Here is a 13,880-nt window from a genome sequence, read left to right on the forward strand (position 1 = left end):
TTTCAAAGCAGAGGTGAAACACCAGAGCGCCCCCAACTTCAAGGGCCAGAAGACCATCCGCAGCCCCAAGAAGCGGCACACAGGCCAAGGCCCAGGCCACGGGCAGCAAGAGCACGGCGGGTTGGGGGTCAGGAGCCCAAGAATCCAAGGGGGCAGAGCAGTTTCCGGCAAGGGAAGGAGCCGGCTAGAACTTCGTGCAGACAGGACTTCGGGGAAGGGCCATGGAGCTGGTGGACGCCAGCAGGCAGGCACGGTCAGGCGGAGCCGCCCCGAAACCCTGCGTGTCAGCCCACAACAGCGCCCTTTAGACGCTCGTCCCGCACGCCCTGTGAGGAAGAAATACTCACACCCCACTTGGCATTGGCATTCGTTACTTTCACATCTGCAGAAACCCCTCAGCATCACCACACGCTGCGTCTCCTCCCCTCGTGGCAGCAAAGGCCAGCAGACGGCATGGGGGCTGGGAGGGGCCCGGGGAGGGGAACCCAGCAAAGGCAAGAGCCTCAGCGAGATCACCCACAAAACTGGGGCGAACAACAGGTATGGAGCCTGGTACCGACGACGAGGCATTACAGGTGCTTTTTAAAGCCAATGCTGATTGTTTAGGACCATCAAAATACTTTAAAGATATCCATGTCACAAAACTTCCAAAATTTACCCAACAAAATCTTAGCTTTCCCAGCACTGACGAACATCACGCAGGCCTACCTCCTTTAGCAGAAGGATGGTTCGTTCAATGCCACCCAGACCAGGTGGAGAAAGGGCCGTTGCCAGCAAAGCTCTCGGTTCACCCATATCCAGCAATTTCACTTTCAATATTGTGCTTCCTAATGGACAACGCTGAAAAGAGCAAAACATTTAGAAACAGAAGAATTAAAGAAATTAACCTAACCTACCTACACATGACTAGTACTTCAGAGACAGATGCAGGAGAGAGGAGAAGAGAAAAAGAAAGAAAAACAGAAGATGGAGAGAGACAAAGGGTGAGAGAGGAGAAAGAGAAGAGACAGAAAAAAAAGATGTGCAGGCAAGGGAGAGAGATAGGGCAGGAGAGGAGGGGGGGAGAGACAGATGGGGAAGGAGGGGGGAAGAAACAGATTGGTGAGGGGGGGAGGGGGGAGAAAGAAGGAAGAGAAAGAGAAAGACAAGGAAGAAGAGAAGAGAGGACAAAGAGGAAGCCGGCGCTGACCCCACGCTTAAGGGCCATAAAGGGGCTGGAGCCCGTAGGCACAAGGAGCCACTCCTCTCACTACAAATTTAACAAGCGTGCGCAGTCCTGGCTGAGCGCGGGGCGCTCAATAAATGGCAAGCCAGCACTGTGATTAAAGACTAGTTTGGTCAGACAGTGACTTCCCTGGAATCAAAATTGTTAACACCTAACACTGTATTACCTAGACCATTCAATAAAACTCTATCTATAAAAAGCAAACTTCGGAAATGACCAAAGAGCATTACCAACATCTCGGGGACAACGTGGTCTGGGATGGAGCTGTCCCAGAAATCCCTGTGGATCAATCTATAGCAGTGCCCTTTAGACACTCTTCCCGCACGGCCTGCGAAGGAGAAACATCCAAACACCATTTGGCATTAATCACCTTTGCGTTAGCATAAATACGTATGTAAGAATAACCATTAAATATTAAGAAAAGCCCTTGTTATTTTCTACCAGACCAGGTCGGTAAAGACTTCAGAATAAGCTGGTGTTCAAAGACCTCTCATGTAGGCAGATTAAATACTGAAGTTTTCTCTGTGATCGACGGCATACAATGCGATGCGTTATTTCTAAAGAAAACCACGTTGGCCCCAATGTGCAACGAAAATCAAAACATTTTAAATACAAGACGTTTCCTGCAGATGCAAAGCTCACACTAATAAAAACACAAAAAGCATAGCTGGCAGGAGCCGGTGAGGCTCCCCCAGTGACATGGCTGTGCAATGAGACATGTGTAGGCTGTCACTGTCGCCGTCTGCCTTGGGCTTCTCACCATGGCCATCAGTCCCGATGCCTCCGCAGAGGCTGCCGTCATGACAGCTGCTTCACGTGAAATGAGGGCTCGGAACCAGGCCTGGCCCTCACGGACCACCATACGAGGACTCTTCTCTCGTGACTGTACTGCTTGTGGAGGACAAACTCCTTTATCCCTAAACATAATAAAATCTCGCAAGGAGAAAGAGGGGCGGGGAGGAGAAAGGGTGTCCTTACTAAACACCCAGCTTTTAAAAATGCAGCAGCCCTGGGGCGCCTGGATGGCTCAGTCAATAAAGCGTCCAACTCTTCATTTCGGCTCTGGTCATGATCTCATGGTTCGTGAGACTGAGCCCCGCGTCAGGCTCTGCGTTGACAGAGAGGAGCCTGCTGGGGATTCTGTCCCTCCCTGTCTCTCTGCCCCTCCCCTGCTCACGTGTGCATGCACACACGCTCTCGCTCCCTCTCTCTCAAAATCAATAAACAAACATTTTTAAAAACGGGGCAGCCCAGGGAGGTTGTCTCCTTCCCCACCTGTGGAGTCAGGAAAGACGGAGGGGCGTCTGGACTCCTGCCCCCCACCTCCACCTGTCTCCCCTGGTAGGTCCCTTCACCCGCGGGGAATTGAGTGGAGAGTCCGGACTTCCAGCACTGCCATCATCACCCCCACCCTGCACCTTAACGTGCCAACGACAGGACTCTCTAAGTACAAAACTCCAAGGCAATGACAAAAGACAAAAGTGAAACCAACTCCTAGAACCAACTAGTGAACTCAGCAAAGCCACAGGGTACGAGATCAACACACAAAAGTCACTCACACATCTATACACACGGCAGCAATGAACACGTAAAAACCGAAATTAAAAATGCAACGCCATTTCCAATCACCCCGAGTAAAATAAAATAGTTAGGATCTGCATGCTGAAAACAACACAAGCTGATTAAAGAAGTAAGTGGAGACACAAACCGTGTTCAGGGATTGAAGACCCAGCATAACAAAGACGTCTATTCTCCACAAACCGTCCTATGGGTTTAATGCAATTCCGATCAAAATCACAAATGAGTTTTTTGTAGACAGGGACAAGTTCATTCTAAACCCTGCGTGGGAGGGAGAAGCGTGACACTTCCGAAAGTAAAGAAGGCAGCGGGAGGGGCCCAGCAGGGTGCAGGGCAGGGAGAGGCGCACAGCGCCCGTGACACCACACAAAGGCGCAGAAGCCACTCTGCGGGAAATTCAATGGTGCTGGAATGGGACACCCACGGGCAAAGAGATGGACCTCGCCCCTAACCTCACACCTCTCACAGAAGTTCATTCAAATGGGTCACAGCCATAAACGCAGAACACACATCTCCGAAACCGTGAGAAGAAAACGCAGGAGAAACCCCCCCGGGGACGCAGGCAGAGGTGAAGCGTTGACACGTGGCCCCCAACACCACCCAAAAAGGAAGACCTCAGCCAAGTTAAAAGTTTTCTCTCCAAAAGACCCTCGGAAGAGGATGAAGAGACAACATACAGGACGGAGTGGGGGAGGGTGTGCAAACCACACATCCAGCATCTCCCAAAGGACTAGCATCGAGGTGGCAGGGAGAACTCGACTCGCCAGTCACCACGCACACGGTCCAACTCTAAACCGGGCCCAAGACAAAAACGGACACCTCGCTGCGGGCACACAGATAGCAGAGAAGCACAGGAAGAGGCGCCCACCTCATCAGCCGTCGGGGACACGTACGTTAAAATCACAAGGAGAGATTATCACACGCCTTCAGAATGGCTACAACGAAAACAGCCGTTAACACCAAATGCTGGCACCGGTGGGGAGAAAATGAATCGCACACACCGCTGGCAGGAGTGGAGCCACCACGCAGCCACCGTGGAAATCGACTGACACAGCTTCTTCTAAAACTAACCATACGCTTGCTGTATCACCCAGTAATTGCACTCCTGGGCTCGTATCCCAGAGAAATGAAAACTTACATCCGCACAAAACCCGTACGTCAATATTCTTGGTGACTTTATTGGCAACTGCCAGGAACCAGAGATGCTCCAACATCCTTCAAAAGGCAAATGGGGGGCATCTGGGTGGCGCAGTCGGTTAAGCGTCCGACTTCAGCCAGGTCACGATCTCGCGGTCCCGGAGTTCGAGCCCCGCGTCAGGCTCTGGGCTGATGGCTCAGAGCCTGGAGCCTGTTTCCGATTCTGTGTCTCCCTCTCTCTCTGCCCCTCCCCCGTTCATGCTCTGTCTCTCTCTGTCCCAAAAATAAAATAAACGTTGAAAAAAAAAATTAAAAAAAAAAAAAAAAAAGAGGCAAATGGTACAATGGAATCCAGCAACAAGAACTACTGGGGTGCCTGGGCGGCTCAGTCGGGTGACCGTCCAATTTGGTTTTGGCTCCTGTCATGATCTCAGAGTTTGGGGGTCCGAGCCCCCAGTCAGGCTCTGGGCTGACAGTGAGGCGTCTGCCTGGGATCCTCTCTCCCTCTCTCTGCCCCTCCCCTGTACATGTGCGTGCACGTGCTCTCTCCCTCATCCTCTCAAAATAAATCAATAAGGGCGCCTGGGGGGCTTAGTTGGTTGAGCGACCAACTTTGGCTCTGGTCACGATCTAGCGGCTCTGGAGTTCGAGCCCTGGGCCAGGCTCTGTGCTGACAGCTCAGAGCCTAGAGCCTGCTTCATTCTTTGTCTCCCTCTCTCTGCCCCTCCCCTGCTCGTGCTCTCTCTCTCTCAAAAACAAACAAGCATTTAATGAATAAATAAGAGCTGTGGATACATGCAGCAATTTGGATAGATCTTAAGGATGTGGTGGTGAGTGAAACGAGCCCATCCCGAAAGTCCCCAGCTGCGCGCTTCCACCCGTATAACACCCTGGAAACGAAGGACAAAACGGGGAAGAACAGCGGCTGGCAGAGAGGCCAGTGCCAGGCAGCTCCTTCCGGGCAGCTGTCCTGTTCTGCATTCTGATGGCGGTGCTTACACGGGTCTGCACGTGACGTCAGACGGCAGAGAGGACACGCACCGGGGCACGTGTAAAACTGAGCAGTGACGGTCTGTGGTCTACATGTTGTACCGACACCGACCGCCTGATCCGGACGCTGCACTACGGTTCTGTGAGGTGTCGTTGCCAACAAGCTGGGAGATGCTGGCCTGTCGTTTGAGAGACTCCAGGGACGATTTTCCAACTTCTCAAAGAATGTTTATTACAGAGATCTTGAACATACAGAAAAACAAAGGCTAAGACTCCTATAATCTCAAGACCCAAAGGTTTTTGTGTGTTTATTTCTAGTCATTTTTTTTCCAAGCATGGGACTTGTTTGGGGGGTAATTCTGGGTTGGGAGGCTAAGACACAGTAAGATGATTACAGTTTATTATCCTTTCTTTCGCTCAATTTTATAACAACACGTGACTCAACATACGGTTTTCCCAAAGCGATGAGAAGCTGGCTCCGGCCCTGAGTGACCTACCCACTCGCTCTCACGCCCTCTCTGGGCAGCCGTCTCGGGGGAGGCAGCAGAGCCCCGGGCTAAGGATGTGGACTGCAGCCGGAGCAGTGCCCCCACTGTCCAGGACAGCCTGAGGCCATCACCCCTTCTCTGCCTCTCCGCTGCACCAGTAAAACGTGAGGATGTCAACAGCGGACTAGGTCACGGGGTGGCAGGAAGATTAAATGAGTTCACGTTAAGTACCCAGAATCGTGCCCGGCACATAGTAAGCACTCAATAAATGTTGCCTCGACTCTATTTTTGATGAGGTAGCTTTACTGCCCAACAGGTATTTTTGGAATGGTCCTTCGCCCATCCTCCCTAAAAGTTCTCTGATAAAACATAAGCCACGCTCAGTCCATACCAAGAACTCTGTCCCCGGGGGCCAGTCCCCACAGGTGACAGTAGCAACCTACCTCCGTGCATCACAACCACACCTCCACTGTGATCAAAGCCCTCCAGACCCTGACAAACGCCTCCACACCCTCAACTCCCCAGCACTACGTGTGCCGCAGCAAATGCTGAATGAACCTTCTGTGGAACCTGCTTAGGAAGAGCAACCCTAGAAGGATCAGAACTTGGACAGAAGACAGAGGAAGAATTATCAAAAGTTAATTAAAAATTATCAAAACTTTGGGGGCACCTGAGTGGCTCAGTTGGTTGAGCATCTGACTTCAGCTCAGGTCGTGATCTCGCGGTTCGTGAGCTCGAGCCCCGCATCAGACTCTCTGCTGTCGGTGGGGAGCTCACTTCAGATCCTCTGTCCCCCTCTCTCTGCCCCTCCCCCATTTGTGCTCTCTCTCAAAAATAAAGAAAATATTTTTTAAAAATTATCAAAAATGTATCTGGTTTCCATAACTATTCCCCAAACGCTTTCTAAAATTCACCGCAGGGGTGCCTGGGTGGCTCGGTTAAGCGTCTGACTCTTGGTTTTGGCTCACATCACGATCCCATGGTTCATGGGTTAGAGCCCCGAGTCAGGCTCTGTGCTGACAGCTCAGAGCCTGGAGCCTGCTTCGGATTCTGTGTCTCCTTCTCTCTCTACCCCTCCCCTGCTCACACTCTGTCTCTCTGTCTCTCAAAAATAAACATAAAAAAAAATAAAGATGTTAAAAAAAATAAAATTCACTGCAAAAGACTATAGTGTTGAAATAATCACATGCCTGTCCATTATATACAAAGACTGTCACCTAATTCTATGGATGAGAGGAGAATCACAAATTTAAATGCATAGTCTGACGATATGAGACATTGTTGCTTAAAACTTAAAACTGGTTTCAGTAAAGAAAGTATCTGCATAAGAGTAAAAAAACAAAAACCACAATGTTTTAAAACATCTGAATTTGCCACCAATTCGTTATTGTGCTGGAACACAAGTGCCTTACCTTTTCTCTGATTACAACTGGTTTTAGAGGCCCAACTCAATCGCAGACTCTGGTAATTCGTATCTTCATCACAAACCAGAGTTCTAGTCAAACAAAAATCTATAACTGTCATTTAAAAAAAGGAATGTAAACACCATGCCAACAAGAAGTAACTGTGTAATAATCACAACGCACAGGGATAAAACAGCAAGAAACATGCAGCCTTCAGATCAGTGCACATTACAGAAGACTCTGGAAGAGCACTGGCTACTCCTTACCACCCAGGACAAATAGAGGCTGTGGCCACATTCTTTCTTCTATGGACAAGAGCCTTTGGGCACAAAGAGCATAAGCCCTGTAGACCCGACAAGCCTCAAGAAAAGCCCATCTGGACTGCACGCAAAAGAGGGTCAGAGGGCACAACGTGGGCAGCACAGAAGCGGCCACGATGCCGGGCTGCGGGGACTCACATCCTGGGGGGGAGGAGGCACACTGCCTAGTCTCTCCGTGCTGCAGTGTCCTCGTCTGTGATAGCTGGCTGCCGGAAGCCCCTCCAGCTCTCCTCTGGACTGATCGTTCCTGTTCTGACTGTGGTAAGCGGGCACGCTGGCCGGCAGAGTGCCGTCTTCTCTTTGCCCCTCTCCGGCCCTCCCATACCCTCACTGCCACTGCCCTCCTGGAAAACCTCTGCCTCGTTCAGTTCACCACCACCGCCCCTCCGTTATGGCTCCCCGGTCCCCACACCCTCCTCTACTGCTCCCACCCGAATTCTGGTGACTTCCAGGCCCAGGAAACCATGTGGGTGGCATTCAGGCTCCTGGTTCCATGAACCCTCTCCTCCGATCATCCTGTCCCCCACCTTCTAGCAGCCCTACCTGACACCAGCATCACAGTGACAGCAAGTGCCTCTCTCCAAACCTGCCTCCAGGCCTACCCAGCAATCCTTAATCCCTGCCGACGGCACCACAATCTGTCCATCTTGTGACCTGTTAGCTATCCCTCCACCCACCTCCTCACCTCCCTCTGTGCCCTCCCATTCTGATCTGCTGGGGTCCCCACCCCACCCCCCCCCCCCACCCACGTAGCCCTGGGGAACGTACTTCCCACCTCCACTGTGCGGCCCCTGGGACCAGGGAAGGACAGACCCATCGGGCCAGCAGGTTGCCTGCCCCCCTTCCATCGCTGTCCACTAGGCTCGAGTGACCCTCAGGGCACCTGGCCCGTCAACCCCCCACCTTTAGGGTCTTCTCCTCGACGCTCTATGGCCCCCCATTCTCAGTCTGCGCTGGCATCGTGCGTCTAGCTCACCAGGGGAAGCAGGGGTGGCAGAGGGCCCCATGAGCTCCCTCTGCCGCCCGTCCTCACGCTTGGCCCTTCCCCGGGAACAAGGGTAAGGCGCCCACGCGCACAAGGAGGCCCGGCGCCCACGCGCACAAGGAGGCCCGGCGCCCACGCGGTACCCCATCGTATCCCTGCACAGGGACGAGGCCGCAGCCAGCAGGCCCCTCTCTCCCACGGCACCTCTGCACCGTTCCTGTCACCCAGACGCTGGGTCTCCCGTCCATCCGGGAAAGGTGTGCTCTTGGGCCCGGCCACTCTTCAGCAACCTCCCCGTTTCTCTGCTCCCCTTGACAGCAGCATGTGCTAACTGCACGGTCCCCAATACCCCTCTCCTCCCCTCCCTCCCTAACCTCCAGCAAAACTGCTCTGGTCAAGGTCACCTATGATATCCACGTTGCTGACCCGATGGCCAAATTTCCAGTCTTCTCCAAACTTGACCAATCATCAGCATGACGTGTTATCCACCCCGTCTTCCTCAAAGCCCTGACTCGGTTTCTACGTCTTTGCTGGCTGTGCCTCTGCAATTCATCACTGCCCCCCTTCAAACACCAGAGACGCCTTCCCCACGTGCCACCACCGCCCGCCGGTCTCCGGGCCTGCACAGCCAAGTGTCCGCGGACGGGCAGCAGGTGCCTCACCGCGCCGCTCCGGCTGCCACAGTCCCGCACAACATCCCCCAGCACACCTACCAGATAGGGCCCTACGGCCACCATCCCCCTGTAACCCGCCGCCGATTCTTGCCCGCACTAGTCACACCCTCCTTCCTCACTCAGCCCGCCAAGCCCCCTGCCTCACTGCGGTCTGTCCCTGAATGAGCCTCCAGACGATGTCGTCCCTGCTCTCCAAATCCTGTCTTGCCAGCAAAACCCTAAGCCTTCACACGCCCCGGAAGGCTCTGCGTGACCCGGTACCCCGTTACCTCCCCGACCTCGCCCTCCAACCACGTCCTCCCCGCTCACCTGAGCCAGCTCCCGGCCTCCCCGTTTCCGGCACTCGCTCCGCAGACTCTGAGCCTCAGCTCCTCCTACGCTCTTCCCCACGCGCCCACCCCTCCCCGGCCGTTCGGCCAACAGCGTCTGCTGTCCTCCCCACGACTCCCTCCTCCACGTCCGCCTCCTGCACGCACCGTCACTTCACCTGCCACGAGCTCTGGTCTTATTCATCGCCTATCACCCACCCCTGAAGGTGTCATGAGAACGCGGACTTTCTCCTGGTGACTATCTCCCCAGCACCTAGAACGGTCCCCGGCGTGGAGACCAGACACTGCCACGTTCCGTGGGTACGTGTGTATCTGTCCAGCCGCGCCGTCCCTGCTGCTCCTCAACCCTGAACCGCCTCCTCCCACAGCTCACTCCTCACTCAGTTCAGGTCTTGTCCAAATACTGCGTCCTCGGCCAGGCGTTCCCTCATCGCCCTAAAAGCTCATCTTCCCAAGGACCGCAGCCCTCTGATGTACCTTCCCTACAGGGAGCACTCTGCTCCACCCGAAATGACACGTGTCTCTGACTGCCGTCTGTCTGTCTCTGCCAGCAGAATGCAATCGCCCTGAGACGGGCCTTCTGCCCATACACCACCGCGCTCCCGACACCCAGAGCAGTGCCTGGCACATGGGGAGCTTCAAACTACGAATTAACGAATTTAGAAAATCCGTGAACAAAGCAATCAAGGACATGCACGCAGAACGCTAAGTCAGGAAGGGCTCCCTGCCGAGCCGACACAGCGCCCTGCTACGCTTCCCCCTTTCCCCGACGCTCCTGCCTCACCCCCCTCCAGCCACAGAACTCCACCTGGGGCAGCCCCAGGCCCCACTGTCCACCAAGGCCCTCGAAGTGCCCCCGGGAGAGGAGGAAGTGGTGAACTACGAGTGCAGAGAAGCTGTACGAACCCGCTTTTCTAAATTCTCTCTTGCAATAGCCAAGAGTTGGGGAAGAGGAGGAAGAGCAACCCCTCAAGGGGCAAGTGGGCCTCTAAGTACCGTGCTTTATGTCGGGGAGAAAACAGAGAAGCATCTTACCGTACTTGACGTCTGGAACTGTGATGGAGCTTTCTGCAATGTTGGTGGACAGAATAATCTATCGAACATAAAAAAAAAAAAAAGCATCTGACGTTCCTGCTATATACTGGAAACACTGGGCAAAATTAAAAAAGAAAAAAAAAACTCAAGCTCAAAAATTATTTAAAAGATTGTTAACGTAGACAACGGACTCAAATTTTTAAATTAACAGTTTTCCTATTTTCTATAAAACACAACTGATCAAGGGTCTGGGAGGAGGCTGGGGGGAATCAATGTGGGGGCAGGGGGGCCTCAGCAGCCAAACCTGTATACCTCGAGGCTCTGCCCCACACCGGGGTGGGGCCCTGAGCCACCTACTTACCTCCCTGTCCTCAGAGATGCCACGCAGACAAGAATAATGATGCCCACCCACAGGCTCGCCGTGAGGATCACAGGAGTTAACAGATGTAAAGTGCTTCCAACCGCTCCCGGCGCAAAGCACGGGTTCAATCACCAGTACCTACGGACCCGCAGTGCCTAAGTCACAGCGCCCAGGCACTGGACACGTGCTCTGCGCCAGGCACTGTGACACGACCGTAACTCAAGTCCAGATGTACATGGCTATAATTCACCTCCCTAACAGCTCTACGTTCCAACAGAAGTTCAGTCTCACAAAAGCCGTTTGCTAAGACACACTACAGGTGACAGGGACCCAGGCCATCTATCTGTTCAGGTCCACATGCATGACCTTAACTGCTACCCCTCTTCCTGGCATAATCACTGGATGCCCACAAAGCCTGGCAACACGGCAGGTGCTTAAAAGCAACAGGCAAGAAGCCAGACAAAGACAGCCGTCCCAGACCTCGGACACAGTGCTTCCGGGGTCCTGGGATTAGCACGGGGCAAAAGGCATGACCAAGCTAACACCCAAAGGAAGGGCTGAGCCTGCACCGTGCAGGGGCTGGCCACCCCTGGAGGTTCCACACATTTGCCAGGAAGCGAGGGGGCTGGGTTGTGCGTCTGAGGTTCCGGACCACCGTCAGCAGCTCTGGAAGGGTCGTGCTAAGACGCTGCCACGGCTCACGCACAACCCGAGGTTAAAGCCGTCCCCCTTCACCGGGACTAAGAATGCGGGTTCCACCCAAGGCCGCGGGGCAGTGCTGCAGACACCACAACCGTCCCACAGTCTGAGAAACGCCAAGAGGTGAGAAGCATCAGAATCCCCCAGCAACAACACCCTGAAGTGGAGGAGGTAAAGAATACTAGCAACCGACCGATAAAACAAAAGACGAGAAAGAAGCAACACACGCGGCTCCTCGGGCAAGTACGCGTCCGGGTGAGTCACCGCCAGCTGCGGCGCGCGTCAGGCCAGCTAGCGGAGGTGTCCGCGCTCCGCGACGGCACAGTCTCGGCGGAAAATGTGCCTGAAGTGCTTGCAAGTCCCCTCCCGGTTTCCTACCTTTCTGTACCCAGGAACTGGACTTAGAAACACGTTATTCTGTTCTTCTAAAGTCACACTTGAATGGAGTGGATAAACCTGTAACCTAGGGAACAGATAACGAAATAACATGTCCATAAAGAACAGAAGTGAGGACACACAAAAGCGAGCAACTGTTCACTGAGCTGATCGGACTCCTTTAGGGCAGAAACAATAACGGAACAGTAAAGACAGAGCCACATCATTTGAAACATACCTTTTGTGAACCATGTTTGTGAGAAGTTCATGCATGTAGTTTATTTCACCCAGACCTGGAGACGAAAAACAGTGGAGAGAGGAAAAAAGATGTATTTGCTGCTTAAAAAACAACCTTTAAATGAGATGACATCCTTTTCAAAAAAAGGCCCTACCAATTCATTTTGACTTTGTTATCCTGTTTGCCCAATTACATCTCAATTACAAATGCAAACGTACAATGACATTGACCACTGATAACTCAAAAATATGAAAAAAAAAAAAAACATTCTTCTGGTGTTTCCCTTCCCACAACAGTGACCGCCTGCAAGTGTGGCCATCCGAATAATTACATTTCTTTTTTATTTCCCACTGATTTTTCCAAACTTTCTATGGTCAACAGGCAACATTTTACAACCAAAAAATAGTACTCAAAAAGTCCTGGTCACACAGATAGGCTAAATTTTTTTCATTAGGTTTAAAAAATGTCTATGGATACATCAAACTTTCACGTGCTCTTGTCCCAACCTGAACTATCAACCCTGTAATGTGCTGAACTGTGTCCTCCGAAGAGGTGCTAAGTCCTAACTGCAGTACCTGAGAACATCGTTCTGTCTGCAAACAGCATTACTGCGGACGTAACGAGCTCAGGTGAGGTCAGACTGGAGTGGACGGGACCTTACTCCAATAGGGCTGGTGTCCCCATAAGAGGAAGGGAGAGGGACACACAGAGAGAGCGCCGCGTTAACACGGGAGGCAGAGATAGGAGGGACGCAGCCACAAGCCAAGCAATACCAAGGATGGACGGCCGGTGGCTGCTGGAAGCCGGCAGAGGCAAGGGAGGGTTCTACCGGGAGCCCCAGAGGGAGCAAGGCCCTGCTGACACCTTGATTTCGAACTCCTGGCCTCCAGAGCAGTGAGAGAATAAATTCCCATTGTTTTGAGCCTTACACTTCGTAGCATTGTTACAGCAGTCCTAGAGAATGAATACAGAACGGCTCCCAAAAGATCAATTCACAAAATAAACATCTATCCAACCTGCGTTCACATAAACACGTAACAGACACAAGGCAAAGTAAACTGTAAAATACCGTTCATAAATATTTGCCGCAGACAATGTTTAACAGTTAGAAGGCATTTATCTCCTTTTTAGGTATTCCTGAGCTAGTACGCCGTGGCTCTGCTTTGGCCACACTTCTCCTTCATACGCCACCACACGCACAGCAGTCTTTGATAAATGTTTATTGGGGTAACTGCAACCCCACCCCACTGGCAGCGATGGTTGTTTCCTGGGTACAAAATTAATCCATAGCAACATAAGCAACACATAACTGAAGCTGCAAACTCAAATGGTGCATCCCAAAATTAAGTAAGCTACTTTGATTCAGGGTTTTTGTTCTCCAAAACTACTTGTACAAAGACTCATGTGCTATCATTACCTTTTAACAACAAAAAATACGTGAATTATCGTCACGATGTGCCACCAAACTATACCACTGTATTTAAAAAATCAAAAACATCATTTTGAAAAAGTACAATTTACCACAAATTAATCTTTCTCAGGTAATTCACAAGGCCGGTTTCCCAAATATTGAGATAGGGACACAAGGACTTTTCTGATGACTCTCATGGTGTCACAGCAGCAACATCGTCATTAAGTAAGCTTTGCGTGTACGATGATGGCAATCACCTCACATTTATGACGATATATGTGAAATGGCAAATTTAACAAAGCCGATTACTTTATTGAAAATTTGGAAGCAGATAAAACTGCCTTTAAAAAATTAAACTCTTAAAAATAAGTTAATTAAATAAAATAAAAATTAAACTCTTGGGACACCTGGGTGGCTAGTCGGTTAAGTGTCAAAATCAACAAGTCTATGCTGATGGGGCAGAGCCTGCTTGAGATTCTCTCTCTCCCTCTCCCTCTGTCCCTCCCCTGCTCATGCTCTCTCCCTCTCAAAGTAAATAAATTAACTTTAAAAAAAAAAGGATCAGGGCGCCTGGGTGGCTCAGTCAGTTAAGTGTCTGACTTCAGCTCAGGTCATGGTCTCACCGTTCATGG

At 51.8% G+C, this 13,880-nt stretch overlaps 1 protein-coding gene across 3 annotated transcripts in view; it reads right to left on the minus strand.

Moving 5' to 3' along the window:
• The window catches only part of TDRD9 (tudor domain containing 9), a 117,755-nt gene that overhangs the window by 56,535 nt on the left and 47,340 nt on the right, over positions 1-13,880 (minus strand). For 2 of the 3 annotated variants that reach the window (XM_086708683.1, XM_086708681.1), the window contains exons 10-15: positions 11,838-11,892; positions 11,603-11,687; positions 10,165-10,222; positions 6,831-6,935; positions 1,456-1,553; positions 709-840 (exon numbers count right to left, since the gene is read on the minus strand). In XM_086708683.1, the coding sequence (XP_086564809.1) occupies positions 709-840; positions 1,456-1,553; positions 6,831-6,935; positions 10,165-10,222; positions 11,603-11,687; positions 11,838-11,892 (533 nt within the window). The remainder of the gene's footprint in view (positions 1-708; positions 841-1,455; positions 1,554-6,830; positions 6,936-10,164; positions 10,223-11,602; positions 11,688-11,837; positions 11,893-13,880) is intronic. The other variant, XM_086708682.1, reaches the window with a different exon arrangement.

This window comes from Puma concolor, chromosome B3 (genome assembly GCF_028749965.1).
Source record: "Puma concolor isolate L17-30 chromosome B3, mPumCon1.1.hap2, whole genome shotgun sequence".
Taxonomy (NCBI): domain Eukaryota; kingdom Metazoa; phylum Chordata; class Mammalia; order Carnivora; family Felidae; genus Puma; species Puma concolor.